This window comes from Ambystoma mexicanum, chromosome 4p (genome assembly GCF_040938575.1).
Source record: "Ambystoma mexicanum isolate Mex_15411 chromosome 4p, UKY_AmexF1_1, whole genome shotgun sequence".
Classification (NCBI taxonomy): domain Eukaryota; kingdom Metazoa; phylum Chordata; class Amphibia; order Caudata; family Ambystomatidae; genus Ambystoma; species Ambystoma mexicanum.
The window spans coordinates 1,149,715,112-1,149,733,520 of record NC_090927.1 but is presented as its reverse complement, the minus strand read 5'-3'; the positions used below and the strand labels follow the sequence as shown (position 1 = coordinate 1,149,733,520).

General features: G+C 47.9%; 1 protein-coding gene across 1 annotated transcript in view; it reads left to right on the top strand.

Annotated features, from left to right (window-relative positions):
• AHI1 (Abelson helper integration site 1) overlaps positions 1-18,409 on the top strand; it is a 2,019,384-nt gene that overhangs the window by 992,357 nt on the left and 1,008,618 nt on the right. The window contains exon 14 of the mRNA XM_069606745.1: positions 10,880-10,986. Coding sequence (XP_069462846.1) covers positions 10,880-10,986 — 107 coding nt within the window. The remainder of the gene's footprint in view (positions 1-10,879; positions 10,987-18,409) is intronic.

Sequence of the window (18,409 nt, the reverse complement as noted above, 5' to 3'; positions counted from 1 at the left end):
AAACGGCAGAGGAGGCCCAGAAAAAGAAGGGGTGGTCCCCCAAGACTCACCGAGCCGTCCGCATAGCCAGAAAGAAATTAGAGGCCCACTACGCTGAACACACCACACAGCTGATGGCCAAGAGTAGGCAATTTTACTATGCCAAGAACAAGGCCAATAAGCTGCTAGTAGCCAAACTGGCCAAAACGAGACGAGTCAACACGATCACGGGGCTCCGTGACCCGCAGGGGAGGACGCACTACTCCGAATGAGAAAAACAACGGTTGGCATTGGACCACCTAACTCAAGTAATGACGGCGCCCCCACGGGACCAAACCAAACAGAAGTACCACCTGTGATGCTGGAAATGCATCGGAGGGACAGGGCCTCAGTATCCTTGTCCTTTACTGCTTTTTATCGTGTGTTCTGTCGTGTTTTCCGCGCAGGAGTTCATGTGGGACTCCTGGCGGTGCAGCTCTCTCTTTTGGTTTGGTGAACGGATCCGTGGGATACCCTTATGGCACCCATGGGTGGGGGTACATCCCTGTGCCCCTAGTGTATGTTTTTGGGCACCTGTGGGTGGCCCGCAGAGCAGGGTATGGGCTGGTGGCAGCTCCATGCTGAATTTGACAGGTGCGTAGAGTATCCTCCATTTTGGGATACCCCGGCCCTGCCATTGGGATCAGTTGATTCCTGATGGAAAACAAGATGGCCCCTGTGGCCTCTTGCTTTCTATTACCTATTACCTTGTTTTCCCAAAGTCCTAGGAAGCCCTGACTCTGTCCCTTCCCCCTGACTGGCTGTTGGGTGGAAATGCCATATATGGTGTTGTTGTGAAGTCCCGGCCAGACTATCTGGAGCCTTCCCAGTGATGTATGTTGTGGGACCTGGGTGAATAGAGTGTGTGACGAATATGCATTCTGTGTTGTGGATATCTAGTTATTTGGTGGTTGACACAATGACTGAGACAGCCCTGCCCAAAACCGGTATGAATGCAGTTGGGAGTGTTGAATGGCTCGGTCCCAATACACATAACTTGTTGCGAGTGTCTGGAGAGAAGTGAATGGCCTGAATACCTCGGGTGCCTGAATGGCTGCATGCCTGCATGAATGATCCTTAGTCGTGATTGGATGCTTGAGTGTGACCCAGCGGAATGGATGGGAGATCAACAGTATATCTGCGGACCTCTCACTGCTAGGAATCGTGTTCAGAAGCTGAAGTCCACTACGACGAGTAACTGGAGTAACTGAAGCTTGACCTTGAAGCCCCGCTGGACGAGAAGAAGTGCTGTTGCTCTCTTTCACAATGTGAAAGCTGCTGTGTCTCCAAGGACTGACTCAGAGAGGACCTGGCAAGGCGCCCTCTTCCCGAGCTACGAGGGACCATCGTGCACAGCTGATCTTTGCCAAAGCTCCCTGGTAGACGACAGACCTTTGACAGGCTGCCGACCCGAGACTGGGACTGCCGCGGAATCTCAAAGAGAAGCACTCGGACTGTTGTCCGCCACTGTCGACGACTGCCGTCGCCGACCGGAGCCGCCGTGCTCCCGTTTGCCTAAGAACTTCAATTTGATCATCGAACGCTCTCGTCTGCATTGTCGCCCGCTTTATCCCACTGGAGAAGGCCTGACCGTCAACGTGCCGAGGAGCATCCACTGGTGGGTTTCCTGCCACCTAAGGACCACATAGACGCCGACGACTCGACGCCCTTGCTGGGCCACAGTTCTTCATCATCTCTTTGCAGTCCAGAACTATCGTCACCGAGGTGCCCCGCACACCTCTTCCTTGCTGGACGCCAACGCTCTGTCGTCGACAAGCACCGCTCGGAACGAAGCTGCCGCTTCACTGCTGTTGTTCAACCTGTTCGCCGTCGGACGTTCGACGACCGGTGACTCCTGCCTTAAAGGGAGGGCATGCAAGAAGGGCCGTCGATTCCCTGACACCGAACGCCAAGTTCCTCAACACCTCTCGACGATCCGTGGCTCCTGCTTTAAAGGGAGTCACTCAAGAATGATCGGTCGACGCATCTTCGGAGAACTCTACTCCACCAGGTACATTGGGGGGGGGGGGGGTGGAACCTTAATAGGAGGAAATAAGACTATTGAACAATATATGGACTGGGCTTGTGCTATATATCTTTATTTACAGGTTGCCCAGGTGGGGGGGGATCTCCACACAGAACTGTGTCTAGGTAACGGGGCCAGCATTCTGCCTATTGTTTCAACCATGTTAATGTTAATGTTAAAGGATATTTGTACCGCGCACTATCACCACCGTAGTGGTCCCTTGGTGCTCTGGCGGCTCTGAAAGAGGAGGGGAGGATGAGTTACTGGGAGGAAGCAGGAAAAGTGCAAGAGAGCAGTGATGTGCTATTGGCGGCCTCAGCCCGGTGGGTCCGTTGGCTGGGCCTGGGGTGTTTGCGGCCGGTAGTCGTTGTGTACTGTTGTGCAAGGCTATGTGTGTTTTTGTTTTGTTGTTGCCATGTAGTGAAGTTTGTGCGGTTTGTTGTGTTGTAGGTTTTGGTTGTGTTTGGTTTGGAGTTTGAGAGGTGTATGCAGAAAGGGAAATTGTTAGTAGGGTTGGTTAGTTTGCGTCTATATCCTGAATTGAAGCGCTCGGCTTGCGTAGTCTCCCCTGTTGCGGCTCTGTCCTGATCTGGGTCTGACTGGCATGCAGGTTCCATACTCCTCTAGTCCCCGCCTATAATGTGCTCTCTGATAGCTCCCCTTATCCTCCATTTAGACTCTATTGCGCCTGCCAATGACAACCTCTCGGGTAGTCGGGGAGGTTACCAGTGTCTCGATAATTCCACACCAATTAGGTACCTGGCGATAATTTAAATTAAGGGGCGGGTGAAAGTGTTGGTGGGATTGCCGGGGTTAGTTGACTCAGTCTCCGTGCGTGCCGCCTGTGTTCCTGCGTATCCGATGTCACCCGTCCAGCTGCCGTGGGCTTTACTTTCCCCGGTCAGGGATGTCCGTGTCTTTCCAGTTTAGTTATCCTTTTTACCAGTTTCGTTTTCCAGGTTTAGTCTGTGGTGTTGTAGAGCCAGGTTTTTGGTGATTTCCTGAATTTTAGGTGGTCTTCAGCGTTTCTTATTTCCTTTGGGATGTTGTTCCACGTTTTTGCGGCTAAGTGGTAGAAGGAGGTGCCTCCAAGTTTTTTCTTGAGGTATGGTTTGAGTTCCAGGCAGATTTCGTTGCTCGATCGGAGGGGTCTTGTTGGTTTGTAGACTGTTATTTTCTTTTGTAGGAATTCTGCTCCTTGTCCGCTGATTGCCCTGTGCGTTATGCACATTGTTTTGAAGGTGATGCGATGTTTAACCGGGAGCCACTGTAGGGTTTTTAGGGCTGGAGTGATGCGATCTCTTCTGGATAGTTTGAGGAGTAGTCTTGCTGCTGCATTTTGGATCCGTTGCAGTTTCTTCAAGAGGTATTCAGGTATTCCGAGGTAGAGGCTGTTTGCATAGTCTACTTTAGAATTATTAGGGCGGCGATAGTGAGTGTTTTGTCCGCGAAGGAGAGGAAAGGTAGAATTCTTCTTGCCGTTCGGAGGAGAGGAAAAAGCATTTCTTCTTCATCTTACGTTCCTGCCTATCTCTATTGCTGGTACCCTCGTTATTGATCTGTGTGACGTTTTAACCGTACAGTTGATGCACTTTAATGAGATTTGATAACATTGGTGGTACCACTTTAGAATTGTATATATTTATCATTATTGACTTCTGAGTACAAAGTGCGTTGTTGTGTTCGTGTACATACCTTTGAATATTAATTATATAAAGACTGTGTTTTCAGTAATACAGTGTGTGGACATTCCTTTGTGGGGATTCGGGGACTACACTGTACTTAAGAACCAGCCTGCATCACCTCCTGAGAAGCTAGGCCTTGATTGCTCGTCCATTGCTACCCAATAGAGAATCTTGGCTGGGGTCCTCTGTGCCTCCCCTCTACCATATAGAGAGCGGAAGTACAGACACCCCTTACCAGTCTTTACACCACCTATGGGGGGCAGCCCTGCCACGCTTGCCCACTGCAACGAGAGAGAGCCTAGAAGTTCCAATCACGTTCGAGGAGGTCGATGAAGCCATTAAAGCCCTTAAAACTCGGGCCCCGGGCCCAGATGGCTTCTCCTCGAGATTCTACAAGATATTTAAATCCCAGCTGACATTTCCCCCCCCCCCCCACCTATGGTAACACTCTTTAACTCATTCAAGGAAACTGGATCGGTGACGCCATCGATGCAGGAGTCCACAACCATCCTCCTCCCTAAGCCCGTGAAGGACCCGAGGGACCCGGCCTCGTACAGGCCGATTGCCCTGTTGAACATAGACGCGAGCCTCTATTCCAAGATTCTGGCCAACCAGCTGTCGCACATCCTCCCGACCCTAATCCATCCCGACCAAACAGGCTTTATTCTGAACAGAGCGGCAGGGGACAACATCAGACAAACCCTGAACTTGGTTGACATCGCCCACCGTACCGCCCAGGGGCTTGCACTGATGGCCCTAAATGCCACCAAAGCCTTTGATAGAGTAGACTGGTCATTCATGAAGCTTACCCTGGGGGCCTTTGGCTTTGGCCCAACCTTCCAATCTATGGTAATGGCCAACTAGGCATCCCCCAAGACCCTCTTGAGGATCAATGGCTCCTTATCCTCTCCGATCCCCATGACCTGCGGGACAAGACAGGGCTGCCCACTGTCTCCTCTCCTCTTCGCACTAACAATGGAGCCGTTTGCCCACACAGTTAGACGGAATGTGCTCATTAAGGGACCCCAAATAGGGTCATCTCAACACAAAATCGCACTGTACGCCGACTATGTTCTTCTGATACTCTCAGATCCCAATTCCTCAGCTAAACACGCCCTGGTGGAAATAGCCAACTTCGGAAGGGTCACAGGCTTTGCTGTTAATTTCTCTAAGTCAGTGGGCCTGGGCATTGGCCTCCACCAGGAGGAACAAGAGGCATTAACCAGGCTATGCCCGATCAGATGGAAGAAACAAGCTATCCCCTACTTGGGAGTCCACATCCCAGCAGACCCAAAGAACACATATCAGGCGAATTTCCCCAGATTATTTAGTGAATTGGAGGGAGACCTGAGGTGCTGGGCCACCCAGGAGATCTCTTTAATGGGGTGGATCACGGCCACAAAAATTAACTTGCTTCTGCGATTTCTCTATGCCTGCTCCTCCCTTGCAGTGGCCATCCCAAGGCAGGCGCTCCAGGATCTGCAGAAGAAAATGCTGAAGTTCATTTGGAGAGGCAAGAAAGCCAGGATCCCCCACAAAACCCTGTTTGGCAATGCTAGACTGGGGGGGGGGGCCTGGGAGTCACCGATCTTCAGGCCTATAGGGCGGCAGCACAGCTAGCACACATCCATGCCTGGCAGATCATTACAGACCTCCCTAGATGGGTGGAACTAGAGCAAGCCCAGCTGCCGCTCCCCCTGCGATTCCTCCCACACATCCAGCCCCCCCTGAGAGAATACTGGAAGACACTTCTGCTAACTACCAAACATACGCTGAGCTCATGGGATTGGGCCCTAAAAAAAAAAAGGAATCCCAAGGGGACAAAGCCCACTCTCCCCCTTTTTCCACAACCCAAACTTTTCACCGGGATCGAACCCCCGTAACTTCCAGAACTGGATCGACGGCGGCCTCGAGACCCTGGAGCAGCTATACGCCGGAAACACGCCACACACCTTTGAACAATGTAAGGCGATGTTTCAGCTACAGAAAGGGGATAGATTCACGTACTGCCAACTCCGTCACTGGTGCCCACACCCCCAGAACCTCTGGGCTGCCGTGCGCCCCCTCACCTCTCTGGTACTAACCCTGAAGGACCTGCCATCCCGGAGTAGGATCTCAACCCTGTACCGACGCTTCTTGGGGGACTTCTTAAGCGCAAGAATGCGATGCATGGCCCAATGGGAGGCCGACCTGGGTCACCCGATCGAGGACCAATCCAGGGTAGACATCTGGACCCGCACCCACTCCTCATCTACTTGTGTGACCAACAAGGAATGTGCATATAAGCTGATGCTTTGATGGTACTACCCCCCGCCCCCTTTGACTACACCACATGAACCCGCGGGTGGATCCCTCTTGCTGGAGGGGATGCTGCCAGCCTGGCTCCTTTTTCCATATGTGGTGGGCTTGCCAAAAGATCCAACAATTCTGGGAACAGTATCTGGCGAGGATCGACCAAATTACGGGGATATCACTCCCCCTTGAGCCTGAGACGGTCCTGCTGGGGGTCCCGACCCCAGGGGTGTACCCCTGCTCCAGAAACAGAGCGAAACTAGTGACGCAATGCCTTTTAGCTGGCAAAACCGTGCTAACCCGCTTCTGGAAGTCCACGGACAGCCCATGCATGGCCCACTTGTCGGGTAAACTTTGGGACATCCTGATCGCGGAAAAAGTGACCGCGGCAAGGGCGGGAGTCTTGCATCGCTTCCAGAACCTATGGGCCCCAGTGCTGGAATACGACCAACGTTTCCTCACCTTAACCTTTAAACCTCTCAGCACTCAATGGACTCTGGGTGATCAAAAGCCCACCTGAGGGACGGGGGTGACGGTCGGCCCCACGGAGTGCGAGAGCAGAGGGGGGGCAGTGGGGTCCGAGGGGCGGGGGGAGGAGGAGGAGGAGGAGGAGGAGGAGGAGGGAGAGAGAACTCGAGCGAAAGGGAATGGTTATCAGTATGAAATCCTTATGCAATGTAATATGTAAATTGTCCTGCCTTGGTTTAAAATAAACCTATTTAAAAAAAAAAAAGGAGAGAGGATGGATTCTGCTTACTACCAGCATTTTTACTTGATCATATACTTGTGTGGACTACCAGTAGCAACAGGTTGGATATCCACCAATCAGGGTTTCGGAAAAGGATGTGGACAGGGATTAGTATCCTACTCCTAACTCTGTTGATACAACAAGCTTTGAAGAAACGTACTCCATTGTATATGGCTTTGGTAGACCTGTCAAATGCTTTTGACAAGTCAATAGAGCAAAACTTGGTGTTAACTTCAGTCCTGGGGTGTACCCAATTTTCATTTAGATGTTTTAATTCAGTTGCATTCCAATTCCTCCCTTAGTGTGCTATTGGAAAAATCAGGGACAACCGGAGAAATACCAACATTTGTTGCGATACGACATGGATGTGTGCTGGCACCCATATTATTTAATTTGTATATTTCTGATCTACATGTTTTTTTTTTTATTAGGAGCAATTCATTTCCACCTATAATTGGACTAATTTCTAACTAACAAATCCATTTCTTATGTAGCGCAACACTTACCCAAAGGTCTCAGGGCGCTCACATAGACAGAACAACATGAAACACAGAAAAGCCAAGATGATGTAGGCATAGACGAAGTCACTAAACCCAGTGACTAGAAGAGTCTTTCAGGTGTCAGGAAGTCTGTTATTTTATTGTTGAGTCTAGGCTTCAAAGAGAAAGGTCTCAAGACGTTTTCTATACAGCTGCAATGTCGTACATTGTTTTATTTGTAACAGAATCAAATTCAAGTTTTTTGGAGCCCATGCAGTAAAGCTTGCTCCACCCAGTCTCTTCAGAGTCATACGGGGTTGGATCAATAACTTCTGGTCATTGGATCGCAGGGTCTGATTCGATGTAGCTTTCTTTAGTCTTGTTTTAAGGTAGTCCGGAGCATCACCTGAAAGGTATTTAAAGACAATGGGGGTCATTACGACCCTGGCGCTAGGAGATTACCGGTACCGGTAATCCCTTAGCACCCAATTCCCATAACGGCGGCTGGAACCAGCCGTTATTGCAAGGACCCGCAAAGGGACCCTGGCGATAATTACGGTACCGCAATTTCCACGGTACCGTAATTACCGCCTTTCCCCATTCCCATTATGCCCTATCGGGCAAAAATGGGAATGGGGAAGGGCCATGGTGAAATGGGGAAGTACTGCCCCGCCAACCTTGGAATGGGGTGGTACTTCCCCATTTCACCATGGCGGACTTGTTACAATACCGGCAGCAACCATGGTGCTAATAGCGCCATTGTTTAGCGCCGGTGTTGTAATGAGGGCCAATAACTAACCTTTTAAAGTTAAGTCATTGTTCTATAGAGAGCCAGTGAAGTTTCTTCCGCTATTCTGTAATATGTGTTTGGCGGCTCAGTCCACAAACATCCCGGACCACGCTGTTCTGTATGATGTGTAATCTCTTATTATTGTCCTTGGTTGTTCCCATAAGGAGACTATTGCAATAGTCCAGCTTGGTGTTAACTATGGCTGCTGCAATTGATGCTCTGTTATTTTCTGACAAATAAGGAAAAATTTACCACAGAAGATATATGAGATCGTCACATGATGATTAAAAATGAGCAGTGGTGTAACTTTGCTGAAAATGTTGAGGGGGACATGACATCTGAAGAAAAGGTGCCCCAGCCAAATTTACGGGGACAAAATGGTGTGCCATGAAAGTTGGGGGGGGGACAAACACCCCTGCCCCCCCCCCCCTAAAATTACACCCATGAAAATGAGATACATGCTTCTGGAAAGATAGGTTGGCATAAAAAAATACTCCTAGAGTCTTAACATGATCGGACACCGGGATAATGTTACCATTTATCTCAAACGCTTTGTAACAAGTATCCATGTTCTTCATTCTAAATGGTGCGCTGATAAGCAGCTCTGTTTTCTTGAGAAAGATGAGGACATTTTGAAATGGCAAAAGAACCTTGAGGCAGGGCTGCAAGATGCTCAAAACAGGAGACAAGGGCAGTGAAAGTAAAAACACTGCTGGTCAACTGGATTTCTCGGAGTGCGGCATGAATGAAACATTTTTTAAATGTGTTTTTTCTTTTTTTCCCCCATGAAATGGTGACTCGCCAATGAGCACTCCAGAATTCAAACCAGGCTTCATCTTGATGGCAGTCCAGCATGGTGAGATAGGTCGAAAGCCTCCACAATTTCATTGGAACAAAGGAGCAGGCAGCAGGGAGGTGGCAAGATGAGTGATCAAAGCTAGAAAGGCTATAGGGAAAGGGAAACAACCCATTGAGTCTTGTGTAACTTTTGGTTTACTTTGCTACACCCTTTTGGAACTTTTGTTTTGAACTATAGTCGACAACCAAGAAACCCTTCCCCTTTTCATTTTACATTGAGTTTAGCTTGTGAGGGACAGATTAGGATCTGGACATAGGTCGGCACACTTTACTTTGGACATTCTGACATTGGCAGTTTCATTAGTGAGTATTGTGGAGGCAGGGAAACCCCTCTTAGAGAGGATTTCTAGTGTGGATTTCCTCCAACTCCCCTATTTTTATTGTTAATAAAAGTATTTCCCAATCAGCATGCCACCTTTGTGCCGTCTTACTCCTGGACCGTCATAGCACGAATGAAACCTCGTAGGGTGTCGGCAGTGAACACCTCTTTAGGTCTGTGCAGAAAGTGTGCTGTGGCTTCAGAATACAGTCCCTTACAGCCCCGTACAAAGGAAGGGGTTGGCAGGGCTGTTGCTATGCCGTAAAGTACAGCTTTGCATGAGTAGAGGATTTTATTTATTACCTCCACTTGGGGCTTTAAGTGGACTGGAACTAGCCAGGGCAGAGGCCCGGCAGGCTTTGAAAGAAATTCTGAGACCAGGCTCTACAGGGGCTCCCTTACAGGCCTTGGTTTCTTTTGTAAAGCTTGAAGCTCTCACTCATGTGCAAGAGCTTCAGGCTTTTGGAAAAAGACATTTTCTCCATAATGGTGGCACAGGCCCACGGGCATCTCTTGGTTAAAGCTGTAATATACAATGTGTCTCTCTTGTCCATGCAACTGCTGTGATACAAGGGGGCTAATTAACGGGAACAGTAGTGCGGTACGTTCTATTGCCATTGCTTACCTTTGAGTAAGTGTAGCACGTGGTCTTCTTACCTGGCAGGTGATATTGTGAAGAGGAGATTAGACCCTAGTGCAAAGCAGTAGCTGTCATTAGGAGAGACGGCTGAAGGCCACAATTTATGAGTAACACTTCCAAGATGTGATGAAATCAAGCAACAACAAATTAATCCCCTTGTATCACAGTAGTTGTATGGTCAAGAGAGACACATTGTGTATTAGCCCTTTTGTTATGGGTCCCTGCAGAAGTTCAAAAAAAGTAGTGGGTGTTAAAAGGAACGAAACATGTTGGGCTGGTTTAGAAAATATCACGATCATGGAAAAGTGTAGCTCGAAGCCATGGACAACAGTTGAGATGGGAAAATTACCAATTGTTGTGTCCAAGAGGTTGTTGCATATATTGTATGTTATAGAAATGATGGTTCTAACAAAGGGATGTTAAGTGTAGGATATCTCAATGGAATTGACCATTGGAACTGCTGTGCAAGTTTTACACAAATCCTATGTTGTATTTGTCTTTTTGATACAGAGAAAACACTTTTTGTAGTGATTGCTAATAAAATATGCATGCACCGATATATACACCTGCTATTTGAATAGAGGAGTATGGGCCTTAGAGTTGTGATACATTGAGATTTGAAAAGGCATTTAAAAACCAACCGTATTTGCAGCACTTGCTCCCCTGTTTCTCCTGTATATTTCATGATTTGCCATTATTTGCACACCTTGTCTTTGAGGGACATAATCTGTGTTATTTTTAAACATCAAAACAGTTGTTTAAAAACCTTCAAAACATGCTATTTACTGTTTATTGAATTTCAAACCGATAACTGCATGTACAATGTCACCTTTATAATCTGTCACATTAGTCTTGGAGAGTATATACATAGGGGAATAAAAACCAAAGAATACTATTTCAAGATATGCTGTAGTTGTATGTATTTGATTTTGGAAGTCCCCACCCTATGACTCACTATTTAACTCTTGCTGTTTGATCGATCTTTGTTCACAGATTAGGAATTAAATAAACATTTCTTTTACAGGAATTCACATGTTCTCAGGTGACAGCTCTGGACTTGTCATTGTTTGGAATACCCACGTCAATGGACCATTGCAACAAAATCAAGCCCTAAACTGGTGCATTAAAAAGGTACATGTCCTTTTCTGGATGTTAATATTATCCCTTTTAGTTCAGTATTTTCTTTTGCAGAAATTACCTTTTGAGCAAATATATTTCTGATGTGGTAACAGTTTCAACTGTAGGCAGGTTTATTTTGCCTGTATAAGTAATCCCTAAAACTATAAAAACAAAGGAAGGACTGTTAAACATTACGTATCACCAGTAAAGCGGACTGACTAGTTGGACATTAATACCAGCTAAACCGACACAATCGTTACACCCCTTCAAATAAACTCTGCTAGTCCTCTATAAACCTACTCAATCCTGTGACATATCGGACCAAAAAAATGGGTTTAAGACATGGACTTTCAGAGGCCAGGAACTTTGAAAAGAACTCCCTCACGAGCTCCACCTTTAACAAGGGTCTTGCAGTTTTGAAAAATTGTGTTCTTTTAACAAACAGCCCAAGCGGATCTGTTTGCTCATCTTTCCTATTTATGTCATAAATGTTCTTTTGGCGTGACTGCTGAGGGATCAACAAATAATTTGTGACCAGGTGGAGGTTGACGATTTTCTTTAGTTTGGTTATGAAAGGGATTATGGTTGACTGCCCCAAACGTGATGTGGTTAGGGCCTCTGCAAAAATAACTTTTGTTTGCCTAAATACTCATCACTTCCTTTAGGATCGTCTTCAGTCCTTCCCTCTCTTCCTTAGTTCAAGGCCACCCCTCGGTGAGTCAAACATTCACCTGGTCTCTGGAATTGTAGTGTTCTTTCTTGGCTCTGTCATTCCTGGTAGCTTCTGATGTCATCAAGGTCTGGTTCCTTCTGGACTCGGTACTGCCACCCTGTAACCTTGGGTTGTCTGGAGCTCAATGGATTAGACTTATTAACAGATGGAGTGAAACCTGTTTGGCATATATTGTTCTTTATTGGACTTTTTCACAGAACCTAATCATCTTTCACTTCCAGATTATGGCAGAGCTCTGTGGCTTGTCTTTTTTCTTTATTTTAGCAGCATCCTGTTGCTTACCTTTACAGCTAGCCAACAATTGAGGGAATGCATGTCCCTTTTTAAACATGCACAATTGTTTGCGGAAGGACATTGAACAGTAGGATTCCCTCAAATGTTTTGTGTGTGCACACCAACGATGACCAGGCCTGCAACCTCTTCTAAGGGCTAACTCAAGGATCAGGTCTGAAAGAAAGGAGACTACTGGGCTGGCTGCATAGGCCCAAAGGTGAAAAGGGGCCCAAAAAAGAGGAGAACAAGTATAAGGGTACAGATGAGGATAAGAAGAGGCTGACTGAGAAGCAGGTGCCCAGGCCTGTAGCTCCTGAAGCAGGACAGGAGTCCTATGCCCCTGTGCCAGCTTTAGGAACTTAATTTAAAAAAGCGATCTTTACCACACCGTGACCAGCAGGGTTGCCAGCAGAGGGAGGGCGTTTAGGGCATCTATGTTAGTGAACGTTGTCGTTGCTGCCCCCTTGACTGGCCTTGGAGGTGAGGTGCCTTCTGTGGCGCAGCGATGTCTGAATTGTTGGAGCTGAAGAACCGTTGGTGTTCACCATCGGTGATGAGCTTATGCTTGACATAATCTGTAGTTCACAGCAGGACTCTGTCGAGGAATAGTCAAGCGGTGATGTGGAGGCCTGAGTCTCGGCCCAGGTCAAAGTTACATCATCGCCGGTCCCACTCTCATGGTCAATGGTTGTTGTCATGAAGACACATTTGTCACTTCCAGTCTTATTCACCCGCAAGTCAGCAGAGTCTCATGGTCTGGCTTGGTAAGGTTTGGGTGGGGGGGGGGGTTTAGTGCAACAATATCAGTGACCCCAGTAGGCAATGAAGCTGGCTTACCAACCTCTGCCATGATGGAGCAGATTGTGGATGTTTTTCAGCACTTGCATTCTGGCCAAGTGTCCTCAGCCCAGGGCAGTGTCTGTACTGCTCAGAGAAGGAGTCTGAGGAGTGGTCACAAAAGGAGGAAGGTGAAATACCATTTGAGGACTTTACGACCCCTCAGGCCACGCCAAGCTATGAGCCTCCAGCCCACTCTATGCTTGACAACAACATGAAGTTCCGGACTTGATGTCCCTTGTGGATGTGCCGGGAAAAGAGGAGGAAGAACATTTTTTGTGTTGATGTTACGCTCACCTGGCTCCCACAGGGGCGTCTAACGGACCCAGACAGCTGGGACCTCCTCCAACGTGAAGCCTAGTGCAGAGATGACAGACTGGACTGGACCGCCTAATCTCGTCTGCTTGACCCGTAGAAGTATTCTCCTGCAAGTGGAGAAAGGGATTTAGCCACCCGTGGATTCTTGTAATGGCACCCCACTGTTCTCCCCACTAATCACCACCGATATTCACTTTCAGTAAGCTCACCTTATGTTTTTAAATGATGAGCTCTCCATCCTGCGTGGAATGCAGGGGCACGTAGATACCAGTTACTTCACTGGTTTGAAGGCGTTGGAAGAGTTCCGGATGAATATTGACTCAGAGGTTCCAGGCGAGAACCCGTAAGTATAAAGTTCAAAGAGTTCAATATGTCCAATGTTCACTCTTGTACATTCCTTTCTTGTGTTGCAGCTGGATCCAAGGGAAGATTGTCTTGTGGCAGCTGATGGTGTTCAGGTAAGTGTCTGTATTACCCAACACTGTCCGGTAAAAGATGCATGTATTTTAACTGCTGGTTTCTCTCTCCTTACAGGTGCGGCGTATGAAGTTGCGGTTTGTTACAGAATAATGCCTCCGGTTGTTAATCAGGTAAGTCTATGGTGGAGAGGTTGTATTTATTGGTTCTCTCGGCTCACCTTATGTTTCTTTTGTCCCCTAGATGGTGGAATTCGGTGAAGAAAATGATGGAGCCTGCGCCGGATCGAAAAATGCTGTGAGGACTGGTGAGTATGGCGCGGCGCTGCAGCGGGCGATGCAACGTGTGTAGAATAATGTCCTTTTCAAGTTCGAAGACGTGATGGATCTGGAATTCAGGTAAGGATTGAAATAATATCAGTGTTCTAATCTTTCCTTCTTCTTTCTTCTATTGCTAGGAGCTGTGGTTTCGAGACGGGCGTGGCTGAAGACTGGATGCTGACTGCAGGCACTGTGAGCGTTACGCTGCTGGATGCAGAATAACACAAAGCATGTGCTGCTGTTCGGGCGTGTTTTAAATAGCCTCCAAAGTAGTTCCAGGTAAGAAGTCCCTAGAACCAGACCCGAGTAAAAAATAGTCCCTGTAGTAAAATAGTCCCATCCTGGCTTCACGTTGGCTTGGATTCATTTGCAGCATGGTCTGCATGAGGTAAGTAAAGTCTATGAGCCTGGCGCCTATGACACCAGGACTGATTTCTATTATGAACCTGGCGCCTAAGGTGCCAGGACTGAACCCAGACAGCCCCCAGCCGGGGCTGCTGGGGTTTTATTAAATATCTGGATGCCTGCTCCCGGGGCCTATGGGCTTGATCCGGATGCCCGGGGGTAGGCATAATGACAGTTGACAGATAAACTAAACAGGGCATACAAGTCAGTATTTCTGGTGACTGTCATGCCAAAGGTTTGGTGGTTGGCCCACCAACCTTTAAGCCCCAACCTCCCGTCTGACCATCAGGAAGATCAGTACAAAGCACCAGTCTGCTTTACAAATCAGCCAAGACCTGATTCAATCATGGCAACTGTGGTCAGAAGCAAGTCGGCTACCACAGCAGCCCTTTCACCCTTACCACCCAGAAAAGGAGTCCCGCAAGCTGGATGCAACTGAGAGGAAGCTGATTCTGTCAGCATCTTTGGCCATGCACGTGTCCAACACACTGCGGTCTTGTCGTTATAGGAAAGGGATTTCTAGGATAAGATTCAGTCTCTCTTCAAGTTCTTCCCAAAGGATAAGCTAAGGGAGGCCAAAGATCTGGTCTATGAGAGGAAATCTGACCTCAGATAGCTTTAGTCGGGCCACTCTCGAATCCGTTAACACCATCTTCCACAGGATCAACAGTGGGTGGTGCTCAAATGACAATTGTGTCTAAAACCTGCAGGTTTCAGGCTGGAAGTGCAGTCCAAAATCTTGAATCGCCAGCCTTCACAGGAATTTGCTGTTAGGGAAGAGCAATGGCAAGACACTCGCCTCATCATCACCTGTATGATGAAGACTGTGACATTGAGGGCCGTGGGAGTGTTGTCAGCCAGGCACCTGTTGTCTGATAGCCTGTTGAGAAGTTGTGGCTGTTTGTCATCTTCTGCCCTCCGTTGATTCTAGCTATACCATCTGTCATCCTCAGCAAGATTTGAACACCACCACTATCAGCGAATCAAGCCTCCTTTCATTGAACTCACATAGGAGATAGTCTTGACTTTCCAACAGCCCCTCCTACCTGAAGCACCACAGTGGGAAGAAGTGTCTATTGCAATTTGTCAGTCTAGCAGTACATAACATTAAATAAATGGGTGCTGGGCATTGTACCAGTTGGTCACGCCCTTGAGTTCATTCAAAGACCTCCCCAACCTTTACCACAGAGAAGTTGCGTACCCAAGGAAGAGCGGGCACAACCTATAGAGGAAGTGCAGCAGATGCTATAGAAATATGCCATTGAGTTGGTCCCTGTGGGGTAGAGGGAACAGGGTGTCTATTCCAGATACTTCTTCATTCGGAAGAGGTACAAATGGCACAGCCTGTCATGCATATGTGTGCGCTCAACAAGTTTAATGTCCAAAACTCATTCTAATGTAGATGGTCACAATACTGAATGTCATCTTTTCTGTCCTCTACTTCCTGGATCTGGAGGATGCATCCTTCGCCTGCCCATTCTAAAAAAAAACAGGACTTTGATTCAGATTAGCACTCTGCGTCTTTATAAAGTGTTTGGAGCCAGTTGTGGCTGATTTTCGGTCACAGACCGGCCACGTTTACCCTTACCTGGATGACGGGATGATCCGCTCTGACACTGAGGAGGGCACAAGTTTGGCTGTGTGCATGACAGTAGGTTTGCTGCCCCTGCTCAGGCTTTTGGTACACGCCCAAGATAAAGTTCCTCGGGGACAGCCTAATACAGCCGTTCCGTAGGTGGAGTCCCTGAGGCTATTGTCTAACCCGTTCAGGCAAGAAAGCATGCTGCCCCTCAGGAATAACCGAGAGGCTCCTGGGGCAGATGGCCTTCTTTATTCAATCGATCCCATTTTGGTGGCTGCAGTTGGGCCTGCTGCCGGTGCAGCTAGAATTGCAGTGGCATCAGTTGAATGAGAGCTGGGAGGGAGACATCTGTATGAGCAACATGATGAAGCATGCCCTATCCTGGTGGAATCCGCTCCCAACCTGGTCAAGAGCCTACCAATGCAAGAGAAGCAACACATGTCACTGGTGTCAGATGCATTGGTTGGGCTGGGGTATTCATCTGGTACATCTGCAAGTTCGGGAATGTTGGTCTCCGAAGGAGAACTTGTCACTTGGCACATCAACGTTCTGGTGGTGAGGTTGATCCCCCGTCCCATTGAAAGCCTTCCTCAAAGTGATCGTTGTCAGGATCTAGACAGACAAAAGATGACAATGTATGGCATCAAAAGGCAGGGGTTGGCCAGGTCATTGCCCCTGTCACGGGAGGTGCAGATCGTGTGGCAGTGGTTACGCAGTTACATGGTGCAGCTGTCAGTGGTGCACCTAGCGGGAGAGAAGAACATGACTGCAGCCTCGCTCAGCAGAGATTTAAAAGGCTACGATGAGCAGAAGTTGTAAAAAGAAGTGGTAGCTTCGGTCTACCTTGCTTTGGGGCTCACAGTGGTTCATATGTTTGCCACCACAGAAAAGAAGAAATGCTGAGACTTTGTCTGCAGGTACCACCATCTGTCGTCGTGGGGTTCGGGTGAAGGGATACATTTGCGATCGGCTAGTTGGGTTGATTTGTTTATGCTTTTCCACCAATCCATCTGGTCCAGAAGGTTGTCAATGAATTGAAGTGTGCTCCCTGCAGGATGATCCTTGGTAACCAGAGCTTCTGCACCTGTCTCTGGATCCCCACAGGCTGTTGCCTTGCAGTATGATCTGGTGTTCAGGGAGCAGGGCAGGTTCTTCCACCAAGACCCAGCCTCACTCAGTCTAGCAGCGACCCTCCTGAGGTCCTAGAGTTTGGCCATCTAGCATTGGAGCAGGATTGCAATGACATCCTGGCTGAGGCAAGGAAGTGGAAGAGGTTCTGCAACTGATGTGCACCTGGTCTTTTGCCATCCTCATGATCTCTCGCTTTACCTGGTAGACCTGGCTCACAGTGGTTTGTAGTATTATTCGAAAAGAGTTCATCTCACTGCCGTCACAAGATAGAAAGAGGCCATGTCATGATTCACTGTCAGTCTCAATGTAATAAGAGGTCTTCATGGGGCTGCTTCAGAAATTGCTACTGGTCTGCAGACCAGAGCAGGTGTGGTAGCTGAACATGTTTCTCTTGGAACTGACAGGCTTGCAGTTTGAAGCCGAGCACTCTTCAGAACTGAAGTTCCTCTCTTGGAAAGTGCCTTTTATTCTGGCATCACAAATGAACAGAGGGTGTCAGATCTGCAGGTGCTGTCCGAACAGGAACCATTTGTAATATGTTATAGAGACAAGATGGTGCTAAGGACTAACATTCTTTTCACACCCAAAGTGATGCCGAGTTTTCATATGAACCAGAGAATCTCTCAGCCAGTATTCTTTAAGAACCCAGCTGGTGCTGCACACACTGGACTCCAAGAGAGCTCTGAAGTTCTACCTGGACAGGACTAGATCTTTCAGATTTGGAGCGCCTGTTTATTGCTTATTCAAACCAAAATAAGGGTCAGGCAATTTCAAAGCAAGGCATCTCCAGTTGGATTGAGGACTATATCAAATTTTGTAATGAGAGGACCAATCAGCTGCTGCCTTGGAAATCGACACAGAAGGTTGACTGCGCACTCAATGAGGGGCTAGGCAGTGCCCTTCATTTTGATTGCAGATCTCCTATAGGAGAATTTTAGCAATGTGGTCATGTGGAAGAGTATGCAACCTTCAGCCAGCACTGCTGCTTGGACTCAGCGACTTGCCAAGATTCACCCAGCAGGCAGGCCTCCTCCCCTCCATTCCAGGTACAGAAGCAATTGTTGCATTTTGGATTGTTGTGCTGTTTCCACCTTTACGCATTTCTTGCTGACTTCTTGATACTCTGTGATCTAAAGTATGTGAATCTATGAAAGACTCGATACAGGGGATGGATTAGGTACTTGCCTATAAGTGAAGATCCCCAGTATTGTTGTCCCTTATAGATTTACATACGCCTGCTCACCCCCACATGGAGGGTGCAGTTCACTTATATTGTTAGTAAACGTGCATCAAATATCTGAAAGTGAAAACTGTTATCAGAGAAGGTGGGCTTTCATCACTGTGTGTGTCACAGTGGCCTGGATGGGCATGAGCTCCTAAAGGAGCAGCAGCCTGCTGATACATGCTGAAGGAGATTGT